Here is a 19137-nt window from a genome sequence, read left to right as displayed (position 1 = left end):
TCTTTAACTGTGGGTCAGGATTCCATGTGGGGTCTCATAACTGAATATGGGTTGTCACAAAATTATGATTTATGTAAATGTTTGGTTTGTATACTTATTGCACATAGCTGGGGTCACATAAAATTTTGGGGGGGTAAAAAGTGGAAAAAGTTTGAGAAGCTCTGGACAAGATCATGGGATATCAAGGATCCGCCTTGGCATCTGCAGGAATTCAGGGCTGATTTTTAAGCTTTTGGATACCATCCAAACTATCTGAATAGATATTCTAATCTCAGAACGTTTTGATAACTTTTTACCCTGGCAGTTGATCCAGATATAAGTCAGACTCCCTTTAATAAGAGTCCATATTTATTGGCTAATTATCAAATATTTTTTAAAACCCTGAAATATTCTCCTGGGAACTAGTTATCAAAATTGTAATGTACCCAGGTATAGAATTCTAAGACCTGGATCTATAACTCTCATTGGTGGAGTTATTTTTTATTTTTTTTAGCAGATTCACAGGCCATTCATTTCTCAATGTGGTAGCAATCTCCATGACTATGGGGCAGTTAGGTGGCACAGTGGATGGAGTCTCTAACCTGGAGTCCCAAAGACTTCTTCCTGTGTTCAAATTTGGCCTCAGACAGTTACTAACTTTAAATCACTAACTGAACCATCTGTAAATTGAGCTGGAGAAGGAAATGACAAATGACTCTAGTACTTTTGCCAAGAAACCCCAGATGGGGTCGTGAAGAGTTGGACATGACTGAGGCAACTGAACTCCCCTCACTAAAATTTTTTAAAAATCCTTTGCCTGAGAGTCTGTCATGTAAGCTCTCCATCTAATTTCCAGGTGACATAAATTAATAAAATAACCATCATGCATCAATTTATTTGTTACATGTGGTCCTTCTTCAAGTCGGGCATGCTCTATGCTACTTAGGTTCCAAAGTATTTCAGTGGCCACAAATGGTGGCAAAGATAACCACTGCATTTCTATTGCCCAGACAGACTATTCTGTCTATGTACCTAAAACCATTCGAAAAGTTTCTTAAAGGATTTAAAAATTTGAATCAATTGAAGAAAAATTATTGAAAATGTTCATAGTCAATGTTGCAAAATTATGAAGAACAAACTTGGTCCAGAGGAAGAGAAATAAGAAAGATACCTCTTCGTGCTTCTTTGCAGAGGTTGGGGTCCATGGTGGGGAACACTGAGAGATCAGTGGTTTTTTGGTGAGTTGAAAGATATCAAATATCTACTTTTTAAAAAAAGCTAAATTCTTAATTGCTCAACACAGAAATACCTAAGAACTTATTTCTTCTGTCTTTTGCATTACAGACCTGAAATATCAGAGATAAAATTATTTCAGATATTACAATCCCTTTTACACAATAGTAGTCTGTGATTTCTAGAAGAACAAGTCTAAAATTTTATATATTTATGTATTCAGAAACTTAAGTCTCTTTTGTCTGAACCTTAGTCTTTTTAACTGTAATACATACTTAGCTTTAAACAAAAAACCTCACCAAATTAACAAACATTTATAACTACGTTAAAAAAATTTCTACATACAAAGCATACATGAAAATTTTTTAATTACTTCCTTGTCATCCTATTCTGTTCATGTTTGTTCACTTATCCATGTATCTGCAACACATTTTCCTTTTAATGTAGTCATACTAAGTATATAAATTTATGCTTTCTTCACTTTGTATTACCTTAAATAGGGTGTTCTAAAAGTTCTCTAAACTATATTTTCCTTATTTTAATGAAAGTGTAGAATTCTATTACTTTGCTATAGCATATTTAATTATTCATATTTGTTAGGGATTGAAGTTGTCTATAGCACTTTACAATTACAAATAATTTTATATATGCATATATGTATATTCCTCTCTCAGTTTTCTCATCTCTCTCTTTTTTTCTTTAGGATAATATCAAGGGTATAATCCTAATGAGAATGAATCAGAGAACAATTATTTTTCTGATGATTGTGTATTGCCAGATAATTTCTGAAAAGGCTTTATTACTATTACTGTAGTTCAGTGCTTAGGACAGTGCCTTGTACTGAGTTGTTACTTAATAAATATTTATGTAATTGAATTCCACTAGTGATGTATGCATGAGTGAGACTATTTCTTTAGGATTCACAAACATTGAGTTTTGACACGCAAGTTATTTTTGCCAATTTGATGGTTGTAAAGTTCTATCTTAGTTTAAATTAATATTTACTCATTATAAATGAGAATAGGCTTTTAAATGAAATGGACATAACTGAAATCCCACTTCCCTGTTACTCTCTCCTATGTATGGACTAGATTAGAACAATATAAGAAGAAAAAAGCTTCATTCTACATTAAAAAAATATTTTCCCTCAAATCCCTTTGAGAGAAAAAGCTCCTCCTTTTCTTTTGGTTTCTCTATCATTCAATATATGTTTAAGGGATTTTTGATACCATAAAATTGTAATGACAGAGTTTTAGAAAAACATTCTCCTTGGGAGTACCTGCTTGATGAGAACCTGGAAAGTGGCCAGGCCAGAATCTGAGAAGAGAAAGGTTGAATATTGATTGAGGGCTATTAATCATTCTCTCTGCTTTGCAAATAAGTTGAGACCTGGAGGCAGCCCACTTTCAGATAGGAAACAGGATTTGGTGGGAAGCCCAAAATGTCATGCAGGCTTTGAAAGAGGAAGAGATAGGAAGGAAGGCTGCTCCTGGTCGCCTGAGCCACTCAGTTCACTGGAGTTCAGTTTTCCCAACTATTAAATTTTAAAGTTGAACTAGCTGTAAAATGGTGCTATTCTGATTCAAAAGGGCCGATGTTAATGTGGAGTCAAAGGTGACGGGTTTTTAGAGGCCACACGAGACTGGGAACTACTTGAGAAGAGCTGTGACATTTCTTTCACCTTTCTTTGTATACCTAGCACTTAGCACAGTGTTTGGCAAATACAATAGAAGAGAAGAATACCTCACAGAATACACAGTGCTTAACACGTGCCAGGCACTGTGCCAAGTGCTTTAGAATTGTCTCATTGGATCTACTCTGTTAGAAAGATGCTATTATTGTCCCCATCTTATAGTGGAGGAAAACTCAGGCAATGACTTGCCTGGGCTCGATACAGCTAGTCAGGGTCAAAGCCCCGAATTGAACCCAATTCTTCCTGATTTCAGGCCTGGCACTCCAGCTGCTGCACCACCTTCTTGCCTAGAAATAGCAGGTGCTTAATAAATGCTCCCTGACAGACTGACTACAGAGTATGGGTCTAAAGGCTACCTTAACACAACAAGTTTCACAGAAGGAATAGCTGAGCTAAGCATCCAATTGGTGAAGATGATTCAGGCAAACCACAGTAATCAAATGGCAAGGGCTGGATTTTCAGGGGCCAAGATACTTCTAGGAGAAAGGCTAAGGAAACTTCTGTAAGGTCAGTGCAGGGGAAGCCAGGATGGAAGGCTCAGATTTGGACACAGCAGTGGACTCTACCATGGCTTGAGTCCCCTCATATTTTTCCCTTTTCTTGGGACACTGATTTACCTAACTCAAGGAGGTAGTGGCAGTTTGGGCAATAATCTACAGAAACATTGCTGAATTTTCAAATAAAAGGTGTATAAATTTGTATACTTCAGTGGACATGTATTTTCTAAGCTACTTTCTCCAATGATATCAATGGCCACCAATACATACATACAAAATGGTTTTTATTGAAACACTTGCAAGAAGTAAATAGCTGAAAAATGCTCTTGCTTATTTTGGAGAACTCTTTGCATGTTTTATAGTAGTGAATATACATCCAGAATAGATAATTTTAAAAATGTGAGCATTAACTCCTTTCTTTTACCTGCTAAGGCTGGAATCGTGACTTTGTTCCACTCCCAAGGCTGATCATACTCATCTGCAGGCCTGTCATCATCCTGTGGCAATTTGCTTTCTCTTAAACGCTGGCTGACCAAGCTTTCAGAATCTGAATCCACACCATTGCCTTCTGGCTCATAAGGTGTGTCATACAACTGGACACCTTTATTCTGGGATTTCACACTTTCTTGCCTTTGAAATTCTGCAGAGGAAAAAAAAAACCATGGCATTAATGTGATTTGATGGGAATCTGTTATGCAAACTTTATTCAACAAGCATTTTTTAAACGTCTATTTATATGTAATGCACTGTTCTTGGTACATGGTATTAAAAAGAGATAGGATAGGGATTGGTCCTTCATTTAAAGTTCTGGCCATTTCCTATCTTTCTAGCCTTTTAAGGCATTACTGCATCTTATGCTATACTAACCTGTTGCTCACAATGTACGGGACAGTGTTTCCTCTCCCTTGTGCCTTTCTATAGGTTGTCACTTATGCCTGAAAGGCTTTCAGCACTCATTCTGGATTCTTGGGGTTCTTGGCTTTCCTTTTAAACACAAGTCAAGCACCACTTCCTCGAGGGCCTCACAAGTGACAGTGCCATCCTCTCTAATATTACTTACTACATATAGATGAATCTATTGATTTACTCACATTCATATCTATAGGTTGTTGTTGTTTTTTTCTTTTTTTGTAGGTGATATGTGTAATGATTTATAGATGTTTCCTCCACTAAAACATAAGTTTCTTGAGAGCAGGAATTATTTTTGCTTTCCCTTTACAACTCTAGTCTTTGGCACAATGCCTGGAAGATAGTAAACATTTAATAAGTTCTTGATTGATAATTGATTGCTCTGGAGGTATTTACAATATACAGATGGAGAAACAACTACATAAATAATTAATAAAAAAGAAACATGCAAATGAAACACTTAAAAAAAATCCTAAGTAGCTGGAGAAAAGAGTATTGTAGTTATTTGAAGGTTCTGGTAACCAAACAATAGTTGTTGTCTGTCCTCATTTTCAAGAAAACCAATGAAAATTGATTGTGAATTGGATTTAAGTGAGGCAGAGTTGTTTGAAGTCTTTAGCCTTCCTCTCTCTCCCAAAGTCATCAAAGGCCAGTGTCAAGATAAGAGGCAGCTGATGGCCTGGGATGCAGTGGATGTCCTTGTGTATTTGATGCCTCATCAAACTCTAAGCTTTCCATAACTTCAGCTGCCTTACAGCTGTTGGGACAAAGTGTGCCCATTCTTCTGCTAGGGAAAGTCTTCACATGCTTAGGGCAGACATCACCCTAATTCATCAACGGGTTGAAGGCTTGTTGGTTGCCTTCACCCTGGGTTAGCCTATGTGCTGAGACAATTTTATCAGGGTATGACTACAGCACATGCTATATAGTCACAGGTGAGAGCTCCTTGGACACCAAAAGTGGAGAGGTATTGCTGAAAAGGGCTTGGAAAGGCACCACTCAAGAGCTGCTAATTCTCCTCGAACACCCCATAAATCCCTACCAAACAACTGGGCATACACATTAAGAGATGGTATGAGGTAGTGTACATCAAGCTGGCCTTCTGTCAGGAAGAACAAGTTCAAATACCACCTGGTTGGTGAACATGAGTAAGTCACTTTTAACCTCCTACTGTTGCTGTTTAGTCATTTTCAGTTGTGTCTCACCCTTCAGGAAGCCATTTGGGATTTTCTTGACAAAGACACTGGAGTACTTTGCCATTTCCTTCTTCAGTTCATGTTACAGATGGAGAAACTGAGGCAAACAGGATTGAGTGACTTGCCCAGGGTCACATAGCTAGTAAGTATCTGAGCCCACATCTGAAGTCCAATCTTCCTGATTTCAAATCCCGTGTACTAACCATTGCATCACCTCTCAATACCCCAGCCACAAATTCTCTATTTTTTAAGATAAAGGGAGATCTTATGAAAAGCTCTCTACTTTGATGAGATCAGAGGTTCAGTTTAAAAAAAAGTCCACAGTGTTACCAATTTTCAAAAAACAAAAGGACAATAAAATAAGTATGCTACAGAAATAATATAACTAAGACTGGAAAATCCTTGCCACAAAAGTCGATATTTTTCAAATGAAAACGGGAAGGGATGAAGGGAGAAAGGGAGGAAGGAAGGGAAGGAAGGAGGTTGAGATGAGAGACTTAATTAGATTGGAAGGGGGAGGGAGAACTAAAGCTTCAAATTGCTAGGACACAAAACTGTGGCTATAGGTTAACACATCCTTCAGATCTGACAATTCAATATGGCAAATTCAAAGGTAAGTTTCACTGAATCAATGCTTTTCTTTCCTGAACATCCTTTCTATGCTATTAAGTAAACTTTTTTTGTTATATGTTACATAGTTTCAACCCTGAGCTTAAACAACCACATTGGTCTGAGTTGATCCTGGTCATAAAATAGTAAAACTATACAGAATATAATTATCCCTTAATAATTCATTGGTTTTATAGGACCTTAGCTGCATCATTAAAATTACTAATTATCTTTGTATATTACTGAAAAAAATCTTATCATTCAGATTCTGTATGAAATATTTATTGTTAAACGTTCAAGAATGAAAAAAGTTAGTTTGGTCTTTTAAAAACTATATTTTCACTACTCCCAGAGATCATAGTAAAATTCATTTACAAACATTTATCAAGCATGACTAAGTGGCAAGCACATAAGTATTGCAAATATCTATGCTGGTTACTGGAAAAAGATGTAAATTCACAAAGCATGTGGCCCTTGTCCTCAAAGGGAATGCAATTTATTAGGCGAGTTAAACATATATACATAAATAATTAGAATACATTCTATATGCACCTATCATATTTTCTTCATCTATTACATTCTTATCCTAAAGTTTAACTCAAATGCAATACCTTCCAGGAAGCTTCTGCTTATCCCTTCTAGTCTGTAATAAATTATCCCCTTGGACTTCATGTAGAATTTTGTTTTATAATTCTCAAATGTACTTATATCATTTAATATTGAACATTTGAGCTATTAGCAATGGTGTCTTATCTTCATACTATAACAAAAAATCTCTTGAAAGTAGATAGTGTTGGGGATAGCTAATTGGTGCGGTGGATAGAGCACCAGCCCTGAAGTCAGGAGGACCTGAGTTCAAATTTAGCCTCAGACTTCCTAGCTGTGTGCCCCTGAACAAGTCACTTAACTCCAGTTGCCTCAGGGAAAAAAAAGTAGACAGTATCTTACCTGAATTTTTCTTTCCACCCAAGGGCCTAGCAAAATACTAGATCATTAGAATTAGAAAAAGAAAAACCAAAAATAAAAATAAAAAAACTCAAAATCTTATCCAAGAAATAATTTGAAAATAATCTCTTGCCTAAAACTTCAACCACAGCCTCTGGTATGGTGATACCAAAAACATAGGAGACTGCCCTAAAAGGAGGAAGAATCATCTACTGAGTGAAGCAAAGCTTCAATTGTTCATGTTAATTGTAAATAGGCCTGTCTGACTTAGTAAAACTATGAGTAATAGGATATCCACAAGCAATTTTGTGATTTTTAAGTACATGTTTAAGAGACTGATGAAAAAAGAAATTCCCAAACAAAGGTTCATGGATGTACATACACCCACAAGCTTGACAGATGTGGCTGAGTCACATGAAGATGTGAGGATGGCGTTTCCATCCTCTGAGTGCTTTAAGTTGGGGGTGGGAGGCAGCTGCCATAGCTCAGTGAATACTGGTTTTTATTTCTTGGAGGGTCTGGCACTTTTAGTTTTGGGGAGACTGTTCAAGTAAGACAAATAGCAATTTCCTTGCTGTTCTCTGCATTCTCCGATCAAGAATTGACCCCCCAGTCCAAATCTCAGTACCAGATACCCCCTCCTTCCCACTCATACTTCCCACAACCCTTTGTATTGTGGTGCTTTGCAGACAGCCTTGTTACCCAACTAACCTGGTTTGGCTTGCTTAGCTCCTGATTTGAACTATATTCCCAGCCCTAACCCAACCCAAACAGAGGTGGAGAAAAAGAAGCCTTTCTCCACCCAGTTATTTGCCTAATTCACTAGCACTAATTTAATGTCTTAGACAGGATGTTACAATCTAGGGATCTGATGTAAATAAGAATCATCTGTGAATGAAAGTTAGAAAAATACACAAAAATAATTCAGATATAAACATATAATGATGAATCCTAGAGACCTAGAGATTATTTCCTCCAAATCCTTGCTCAAAAGACCAATAATGTCTAGAATCATTAATTTATTCATTCACCTAACAATTATTGAATGCTTTTTAAATACCACACACAGAATCCTTAATATAGTGGAACTTTTTACACAGATAATTTCTATAAAAGCAAGGTAAATAAACTATACTAGAATTCCTGACCAAATTTCAAAAAAAAAAAAAATCAAATTAATTTAAAAACAAAAGCCCTGAAATTCAATAGTAAGATAGAGTAATGGACTGAGCCGATGATACATGCTATACCCTAAATTGAACAATCCAAGGTTGTTTATTCTTTTGAGCAACAAAGAGCCAGTGTGAGTACTCTGGCCAAGCTCCATTAGTAACTAAGGACTCATATAAGTGTCTAAGACTGCTATAAATCTTTGCTCACATATGTATAATAGGATTTTATGGCTTATAAAGTGCTTTAAAAAGTGTTGTGTTTTTTTTTTTTTAAACAAAAACCTTATGTACTGGACAATGCAAGATGTGGAAACTAAGGCCAAGAAAGGTTAACTGACTTGCCTGATCACACAGGTAAGTGGAAGAGCTGCTGAGAATCAAATTCAGATCTCTCATTTGACATCAAGTTTTCTTTATACTACAGCAGGTTGGCTATTTAACTATGGCCTACTATCTATCTATCTATGTATCTATATATCCCCTGGAGCAGGGCTTCTTGGCAGGGGTGAGGAGTGGAGGTGGGGAGTTGGATGGATGGGAGCGAGGCAGAAGAGAAAGAAGTGTCTGTGAACTTGGATGGAGGAAAAAAGTGACATCTTTATTTCAATATAGTTAAGTTTCCTTTGTAATCTTATATATTTTGTGCATTTAAAAACAACCCTTTTGAGAGGGGTTTTATCATACACATGAAAGTTAAGATTAATAATGGTCTTTTAGACACTAATATAAGTCCCAGTTGATAATGATGGAGCTTGTTTGATGTAGGTACATTGGCTCTTTGTTACCCCAAAGAATATTATGCCCTTGGGCTGTTCAGTTCAGGATGAAGTTTCCATCACCTACTGTGTTACTCTCTCCTAATACTGAATTTCAAGGCTTTTATTTCTCAACTAATTTGATTTTACAAATCGTCAAGGACTCTGGTAAAGTTTACCATGCCTTTGCAGTGATTATTTTTGCAAACATATAGTTTATTATATTATGGATGATGTGTCTTGTATATCAAAAGTGTTCAATAACTGATGAATGAATGAATAGGTCTTACTAGATTGCCAAAGAGTTCCATAACACGAAAAAACATTAAGAATTCCTGCTTTAATGATTGGTATTTTATAATCAACATGAGTTATGTGATATAGATCTCATCTCTCAGGATGATATGTAGTCAAACATTAAGATAGGTCACAGGGAAAAAACTAAATATTGAAAAACAGATTATTAGATATTAAATATTAGTTTTTCCTTTAGGTGAATTGCTGTCTGGTTATAGAACCTTGATTAATTTCAGTTGTTAAATTCTATTAATTCTGATAGTCCGACAATACCCTATATGTTATATGTCATATAGTTTTTAATAGTCCTTCCGAAATATTATGTATGTCTAAATCTAAGAAAGATAAGCTGCAGAAATGCATTGATAGCAAGTATGAAAATGTTCCCTGTCTCATCTTAATGAATATGATGCAGTGGGACAGAATCTGTCTCTTGTACCTTGCTTGTGAAGATCCAGGAGTCCTCTTTAAGTTAGAATGCTAGAATGCTGATATGGTGAAATTCAAAATCAAATATGAAAAAGAGTAAATTTGATGATGGGGATATCATCTTAGTGGTAAATATTTCAATGTGATGCAAAAAACAGAACATTTAGACTCAGTTCTCCTACTAAATTCTTAAAAGCCCTAAGATGCTTCTTCATTGTAGCATTCCAAATGGGCAGAAATGAAAAGTATCACAAGCAAAAAATGTAGCTGAAAAGTTTCTCAGGACAATCCTACCTATGGGAAATGGACTACACTTCAGCTCAGAGCCTGCTGTCCAACTCTGGTTAAGATAGAGTAACCATACTAACACTGCAGACAAATCACTAAGGAAATGTTACACAGGGACTCAGTCTAACTATTAAGAAAGAAGGTTCTTGTCTTAGTTCTGTTAACTGTGCAGCTTTGTCCTCATCTACAAAATGAGGGGGTAGGAGTAGGGGGTTCTTGACTTGGGGTTGGCCCATAGATTTGTTTTTAAACAAGTGTTTTGATAACTATATTTTAATATAATTGGTTTCCTTTGGAATTCCTACATAATTTATTTTATAATCTTACTTTATTCTGAGAAAATAAACTGCCAAAGGGATCTGAGACGTGACACAAAAAAAGGTCAAAACCCCATGATCTAGATGGTTCTTAAAGTCTCTTGTGGTCCTAATACTTGCTTTCTTGTCTATGATTAGAGCACATCAGAAAAGCCCGATTAGAACTGGCACTCTACCAGAAAAGAGCAGTATCATTATACGGAATGGCATCACTAAATGAAAGCTATTCATGAAAATGGGATTCTATTTGTACTAAATGCGAAAATCAAATTTCTATTAAGATATGAAAACTTGAAGCAAAAATAATGAAAACTCAAAATTTTAAACAAATTTGACTTACATTATTTAAAGCAGTTTAGAAAACACTAATTTTTCTCTTCTTTATTTCTATTCCTTAAGCAAGACTTTAGAGAAATATGATACAGTAGCAAGAAAGGAAGAAAGGAAATAAACATTTATTCAGGTTATGAGCTAAGTATTTTACAGATATTATCTCAGTTGATTCTCACAACAACCCTGGGAGGTAGATATTATTAGTATCCCCATTTTATAGTTGAGGAAATTGAGGCAATCAGAGGTTACATACATGACTCAAGCAGAGTCACACAATTAATATCTGAAGCAAGACTGCAACTCAGGTATTCCTGACTCTAAACCCAATACTCTATCCACTGGGACACTTACCTTTCTCACAATGATCTTTGTCTTTGAATTTAGTAGGCTAGGTGACCATGGAAAAGTCCTTAACCTCCCTAAAACCTCTGATTTTCCTCTGTAAAAAAGGATATTTCCCATACAGACTTCAATGAATATCAAAAGAGATAAGGTTTGTATAAATAAGTATGTAAAGAGCTTTGAAAAATTTAAGGCTCCTTATAAATTTCAGTTACAATTATTAATTATTATTATTTGGTTTCCAAGGTAACACTCCATTTTTTATATACAGAAAGGGAGCAATTATTTCATGCCAAATAGTCAAATATAGCCTTTATTCTTGGCTAAAAATTTTGTGTGGGCTTTCTTTATTGCAGATTCCAACATTCAGGAGTCCAGGAATCTATCTAATACAGTAGTCAGTGGTCATATGTTTTAAATCATGTTATTTTTACAGCCTATCTATAAATTCATAGAAAATGACCTTTAATACCGAGGTGGCAGGTGGCTATTTCATGCCTCTTAGTCAGAGTACATGAGCATTAAATTGACAGGGTGGATTTTTCTTTCTTTTTTCCCCCCCCCCAGCCACCTCAGGAGAAGAAAGATTGTCACAGGGAAACTAGACACAAAGACAAGAAATGTAATGAGTGTCTTTAGTTTGCTTGAATTTTGATTAAACCTTTATTCCAAATATTTCCATAAAGACGTTAAAAAAAATCTGCATTCCATTCAAGCAGGCAGTCTTGGCCAAGGTACCAGGAGCGTTTTTTTTCATATTGTGTGCTGAGAAAATCACAAAAGCACCTGGCCTTGATAGCTAGGTTTTTGTTTTTGGTGAGTCCACGAACAGCATTATTTATAGGGGTTTATAAGCACAGTCACTGAAACACCCTACAGCTTCCAAAGAGAGATGTACCTCAATTATTTAACATGGTTGGAACGTAATAGTTACTTAAGGATAGCCTACCCCACCCCTTTAAAGTTGAGAGTTTAGAGATTATCTTGCTTAACCCCACATTTTACAGGGGGAAATTGAGACCTAGGTAAGTGAACAAAACTACATAATCCACTAAGTCAGTTATTTTGAACCCACAGAGCCCACAGTGCACAGTTATAATTTAGAGAATTCAGAATATGTTTAATCCATGTATTTCTTCCAGCACTGTAGATTGTAATTCTTCCACACTGTCTCATCTGGTTCACAGGAAGTGTTCTTACATATGTTTATTTAATTGTCTCAGTTCCATGGATGCTGTTACTTCAGAGAAACCCAGGTTCCTGATTCAGCCTTCCTTCAGAGAAGACTCTCCTATATTGTTTTTACATATTGTTTGTTGTTTTCAAGCTCTTTGAGGGAAGAGCCCTAGTTTTTGTATGTCTTTTTATTCTCTTTATAAATATTTAGCATAGGGCCTAGAACACAGAAAACCCTTAAAAAGTACTTGTTAATTGATTTGCCCTTGTTTGGATCTCCTGATAGACCCCACCCTTCTTTTTCCAGGAGAAGATTTCTAACCCCTATCTCACCCTTGCAGCTGCCCCTAATCATCAGCTGTGACAGTATCTGGCTGACTCCCTAAACAGACTACCTTTCAGCTGACAATAGGAGAGATCATAGGCCATACAAGCTATTAGAACACTAGTAGAGAATATGGGAGATGGAAGACTGAAAGAGATAGTTGGCCCAAATTACTGAGAAATTGCATGGGCTGCAAGGGGAATGTGTTAACTGATGATGAAAACCCTGGTTCAAGCAGAAGCTATTGTCAGACATCCTGGAGCAACCAGGGGTGGGTATTATTTTCCTATGGCCCTAGAGCTGAGTGGTTTAAAATTTTGATAAAACTTTATTTAAAAATGTAAAAAAAAAAACCAAAACCATATTCCTAGCTTTCAGGCTTTATAAAAATGACCCTAGTGCTGTTGTTTGAACTGTAGTCTGATTACTTCCACTCTGGATCTGAACCACACTTGAAGTCGCCTGGGCTCCCCAAGCTCTATTCCAAGGAGGAGGTCAAGGAAGCCTTTGTAACATTCTCCTTAGGAGGGTGGCTGCCAAGCAGGGCCACAGAAAATAATCCCCTGCTTTAGAAGCTCAAGCAAATATGTGTTTACAGTAAAGGTTGTTAACCAGCAGGTGTTCTGGTTCCATTAGGGTCATAGGATATACCAGATTTTCGGTTACCCTAAGTAAGGATTTGGAATTTCCTATCTCTGCCTCAGTAGATCAGTTTTCCAAGAGTTTGGCCCCATCCATCTGTCAATAATTAATTACCCTGAGAAGACCCAGAGACCAACTTGCCCAACTTGTTTCTCTAGAAACATTTGTATCCTCCTTTGGTTGCATCTGAAGCTGTGGTAGAAACTTTATCATTCTTCCAGCCCACTCACTTGGAACATGGATATGTGCTTGTGTGTGTCCATCCCATGCTGAGTATCCTGTACAAACAGCCGTGAACATCTCAAACATTTCTAGGGACACATGTACCAACTTATATTTGTACATCTGTATAATCCTAGTAAAATTTTCTGATTCCCCACAACCTTCCTTTAAGACTCTACTAAAGCTACCTCTACTCCAGGAAACCCTTTCTGATCCCCACATTTCTAGTGTCTTCCTCTCTGAAGTTACCTTCTGGTTATTCTGAATTTATCTTGTATGTTCTGATTTATAAATATTCCTCCCCCCCCTTATAATATAACCTCCTTCTTTTTGTGCTTTTTCTTTGTACCCTCAGGGTTTGGCACATAGTAAGTACTTAATAAATGCTTGTTGATAATTGTATAAAAATGTATGCATATACTGGATATTTTTACCATGTTTAATATATATATTGGATTATTTGCTATCTAGGGGAGGGAGGGAAAAGGGAGGGAAATTGGAACACAAGGTTTTGCAAGGGTTAATGTTGAAAAATTATCCATGCATATCATTTGAAAATTAAAAAGCTTTCATAAAATAAAAAAAATAAATAAAATAAATGCTTGTTGTCTATCGATTGTTTGGGACCAGAGCTCTAACAATAGCCTACCAGACATTAACTAGTGAGAGTTCCTACCCCTGTTCTTCACATCTCACCCCACCTATGTTTGATCCTTGAGACTGAACTGCCAGAGCTCTAGTTTTTGCTGGTCAAAGCCATGATGAATTCAGGTACTTGGGTGAATTTTATGGCCTTCATCATTCTGACTTAATAAGAAGGAACACTCTAGAGGATCCAGTGTTATTACAGAGTTAGTAGAAATAACTGATAGGCAAACAGCGATCTAGACCAGGATTTCTTAAACAATTTTCCACTCGCGATCCTTTTTTTGCCTGAGAAACATTTGTTGATAATGAATCATACCTTCTACCCTCACGTTCACTTAGGAGACCCCATATGGGATTGTGAATCACAGTTTAAGAAGCTGGGGTCTAGACCAGTGACTCAACAGATCAAGCCCCTGCAGGTCCAAGGAAAGAAATACTGTGCTTTGCCTCCTCCCATCAGGACAATGGAGCACCATGGAATTTTGTTATGATTTGCTTTACATTGTCTATCACATAAAGTACAGCTTCTATTTGTATTTTCCTCCTGATTCCTTGCCTGCTCAATGCCACCTTTAGAAACCTCCACCTGAGGCACTGTCTCCCAAGGCCCCTTATTTTGGGAAGGTCCACAAGCATCTTTCCACATGCTGCCACAAACCTCTTCTTCCCCTGTTGCATCTTTCCTTTCTTCCTTCCCTTTTCAGTTCTCCTTTACCTGTTGTCTTCTCCCATTAGACTGTAAGAACTTTAAGAAGAGGGACTATTTTGCTTGCCTGTATTTGGATCTCCAATACTTAGAAGAGTGACTGGTACATAGTAAATGTTTCTTCCTACTCCCCAACTAATCTCATTATGATTTCCTCATTCAATAATTACTGGAGGAGCTGGAGGTAACCTAGTCTGGGAGAATAGCTGGTATACACCATGGTGCTGCAAGCTGCCCATAATACTCCCCCCAATGTGGGCCTGAACCAAATTAAAATGCAACTGGGAAATGTTTAACAAAATAAAAATATAACACAGCATATGTAATATTAATTTATGTTTTTATTTAATCAATATACAGACTACATAGTCTTTCTATTTAAATTTGTCACCAAAGTATATAAGGGGGAAATGGAGTAGGGGAGAGAATTATCATCATATAGTTTTGAGAGCCCAGAAAGATAGGGAATCATATCTGTTTATAATCTTCAATCCTTTAGGATGCACTAGGATACTTTCCCAGACGCTAGAAGAAATTGGTTTCAAAACCTTCCCTATAAGTATCCTGACTCACTGGGTAGGATTGCCCTAATCACTTCAAATCTACACCCTACAATAAATACAATGGTATTTATTATAATTGGACAATTTTATCCTAAACTAAGGCCCTGTCCACCACCACTAATAGTGAAATGGACAAGAAAAATTTGTTTAGTATAAACTTGAAGACAAGTGCTATTTAATTTTTGTCTTTTTAAACTCAAATTTAGTATAGTGTACTCTGCACATAATAGGAACTTCTTTGATGAAATGAATTCAATTGAACATGTCTAGTTTGGGAAGTGACAGAATTGTCTCCAAGAACTGTGAACTAGCTGTAACAAGGACCTATGAAGAGGTCATGAATGGGCATAGCTTACCCCTCCCCTTCATTTTATAGATGAAGAAACTGGGGTCTAGAGAAGTTAAATGACCTGCTTAAATTCAACAGAGGGAAGACATCGGACACCAGAGCTGGGATCCAATGTAATCACATTGCTTGACACATTAGGTGATGATCTGCCAATGTTCACACAGGGAGGGAGGCTGAGGGATAGGAAAGAATGACTTGTAGAGACATGGAAGGAATCTCAGATAGAATCAACTCTTAAATCCCAACAACTATCCTCTTAACTCCCAGCAGATGACTTTGAATGAATGGATGAAAAAGCATTTAAGTGCCTATTGTGTTGTAAAGCTCTGAGCTAGAGAGGTTGGGACAGAAACAAAGTGAAAAAGGAAAAATCAAGACCAACAGTGAATTTACCTGATTTTTTTCCTTTAAAAAGGTAACTATATAGAAACACATCAATATCAATTCATCTATTCGTTCTATGTGGCCTTTTTTATTGGATGTTTATGACTGTATAGGTCATGGGTGAAACTATGCTAAAGTTCTCTATGGATTTCAAAATATTTATAAAAAATGAAAAGTACTTTAAAGTTCTCTTCAATCTGAGCACATTACTATAGAAAACAAGCACTTCAGGCTCCCTTTTTCTTTCCCAATAACAAATGGCACCCTATTAAATCTAGGATCAAACTACTACTAGTTAAAAAGACTATTCTGATTTGGCATCTAAAGATCTTCACAACTGGCTCTAATCTGTTTTGTTCCCCTATCTTCCTCCTCTTACACAATAATTTCTATACTCCAACCTCAGCTCATGTATTCTATGTTTTGGCAAACTGGCCTTCTTGCTGTTCTTCCTCTAAAGCCTTCAATAGCTGACTGATACTTGGTATGAACGAAGTCCTTACTCACTCTTGTCTCTTAGAATCCCTAGTTTCCTTCAAAGTTCATCCTACACAAAGCTCCTTCTGATCCTCCTAATTAGTAGTTTTCTACCTTGACTTCTCAAATACAAAACAAAAAAGTCTCTGCAACCTTCCCCTCCCCAAAACAAAAAACTTTCCTTTTTTGTTTCAGTTTCTCCATCTGTAAAGTGGGGATAATAATGGCACCTACCTCCCAGGGTTGTTGTGAGGATCAAATGAGATAAAATGGTAAAGCCCTTATACAGTGTCTGGCACAGAATGTTTTATAAATGTTAGCCAATATCATTATTATAAGTGTTTTTGCATTTAAGTGTAATCTGATGAGGTCCTGAATGGTATGTTCTACAGAGAAAAACTAAAGAATTGATCCCTGAGGCAAGCTGGAAAAAAGGCACTGATAGAGAACAGTTTAGCTTCATGATCCCACCCTCTAGGGAGGTCATCCAGTCTCAAATTCAAATTATATAAAACCCCTAAGACCTACCTTCTGTAGGGCTCTCCAGCACTCTCACCTTTCCATGTCCTGTCAAAAATTCCAGTCTATGTTCCCTGAGGTTAAATTTTCCTGATAAAAGCAACCCCACTTCTTCTTACAGCTAACTGACTCTTAGGGTGCTAAGTCCCTTTCAGGATTTAACATGTCAGCTAAGGACATGCCCCAATCTCATGGGATGCTCCCTTTCTACTGGGTTATTGTGAGTTCCACAAAAGAACTTGTCTTGCATATGCTCTTCCACTCTACTTCATATTTACCATTCCTGGTATCTATGTATCCCTTCATTTTGTCTGTGGCCTATTCCCCTAAATAAATCTATCTTTTGCCAAAGAGAATGGCCATTGTACATTCTTCATGTGACTGACTGAAGCCCAACTTTTGGTGCCTACCATTATCTGGTGTTTATATCACCCCCATCATAATCTAAAGACCATCTAGCTGTGCTTAGACATAAAACTGAATAATAACAATGCAACTAATTTTATAACCTCCATCAGGGAGATAAAATATTATCTCCTGCCCTTGGTTGGAGGACAATAAGAAATATGTCCATAAGTCTTGTAATAAATCACATGGGAGGAAATGAGTAATTATTGTACTATACATTTAATTTTTATTCCAAGAATTAAGAACCATGTTTCTACTAAGGAAGACTTTAGTGCATAATCATACACAAATGTATTATCTTTCACATTTTGATTCAACTAAGAACATAGGTCTCTTAACCAATGACTTCATACAGCAAAACTCTTTTCCACACTCATTCTATAAAAGCTCCAAACACTCAATTCTTTTATAAAATTGAGAAAACAAGGAGACAGTCCCTACATTACTAGTGTAGTAAAACAATGGGTGGAATTTAAGGCTTTAGATAAATATTATAATTAATGAGAAATAAACCACCAGCTCAGTAACATATGAACTCAGCTCTCAAATAAACTAGTAAAAGTCCAATTCTAGTGACTCATACATGTGGAGGTGACCTCTGGATTCTCAAAGGCTATCCAGGCAGATTACAAGTTCTGGCAGGTCTTTGTAAGACATAAGGGTTTTGTATACAGACTCTGGGAGAGGCATGATGATTTGCTTAGTCAAGTTTTAAAAAGCTCATCATCAAAATGTTGGCCACCAAGGGAGAGAAGTACCTGGCACCTCAGGAAGCTATTTACCACAGTGTGAAGGATTTGAATCTGCATTCATAGAGGAGGTACTAATGAAAGCAAAGATCCCTGAGAGACGAAAATAAGAAAAGGCTGTCAGTCAAGTGATGAGTGACCCTTATAACCCTGCTTTTTTTAAGTGGTCACATCTGATGTAATTGCAGAGGGATCAAAATTTCCATTGCATTACCGCATGCCCCCAGAAGTCTTTTTTTTCTTTATCTCCATAGTTAAATGCCTCATTAGTTTTGCAGCTCTATGATCTCCCTCCAATAGTGCCATTCACTTTCTCCCCTGTGCAACTCTTGTCCATATTTTCACAACCATCCTCTGAAAGGGGTCTGCCTAGTATAAGCTTCTTTTAAAGTCTTTGATCGTTGGACTTATACACCATGCTGTCTCATTCTGGAATTTTTCTCAGTGACATGAGCCCCTTAGCCTTGGGACATCCAACTAGCCCTTCAATCTTCTCAACCCACACCATATTAATATAAAACCCACACCCTCTTCTCCCACCGGTGAGCAATTCCTAAGATTCTCCATTTTGTAAAGGGGTCCATATCAGTCAGGCTTCATTTTATCCTTCCAAGTGTACTGTCTACTCTAAGGACATTTCCACCTTCTCTTCCTCCCCCACTTCTGTCTCCCTTTCAGCTTCCCTTTACATGGACTTTCCCTTCTCCCCACGAGAATATAAGTACTTGGAGGTCAGGGACAGTCTGTCATTTTGCTTATATTTATACCCTCATCCCACTTCTTAGCACAGAGACTGATACAAAATAAACTCTTAATAAATGCTGGTTCCCGACCACCTGCCTTTATCATTTCAGAATTACCAGTACAGGCCTTAGGCTGTCCAGCTGTTATCCCTTGTTCTCACATATTTAGCTTCCTTTTTATAGTTATATATTTTCTGAGATATCTTTTTTACTTAAGGCATTGTCAGCAATA

The 19137-nt window shown here is 36.9% G+C and overlaps 1 protein-coding gene across 1 annotated transcript in view; it reads right to left on the bottom strand.

The window, feature by feature from the left end:
- SHB (SH2 domain containing adaptor protein B) overlaps positions 1–19137 on the bottom strand; it is a 332850-nt gene that overhangs the window by 130727 nt on the left and 182986 nt on the right. The window contains exon 3 of the mRNA XM_003761370.4: positions 3827–4042. Within this exon, the coding sequence (XP_003761418.4) occupies positions 3827–4042 (216 nt within the window). The remainder of the gene's footprint in view (positions 1–3826; positions 4043–19137) is intronic.

Source organism: Sarcophilus harrisii, chromosome 1 (assembly GCF_902635505.1).
Source record: "Sarcophilus harrisii chromosome 1, mSarHar1.11, whole genome shotgun sequence".
Classification (NCBI taxonomy): Eukaryota; Metazoa; Chordata; class Mammalia; order Dasyuromorphia; family Dasyuridae; genus Sarcophilus; species Sarcophilus harrisii.
Note: the sequence above shows the minus strand (reverse complement) of the source record. Positions and strands in the feature narration are given on the sequence as shown.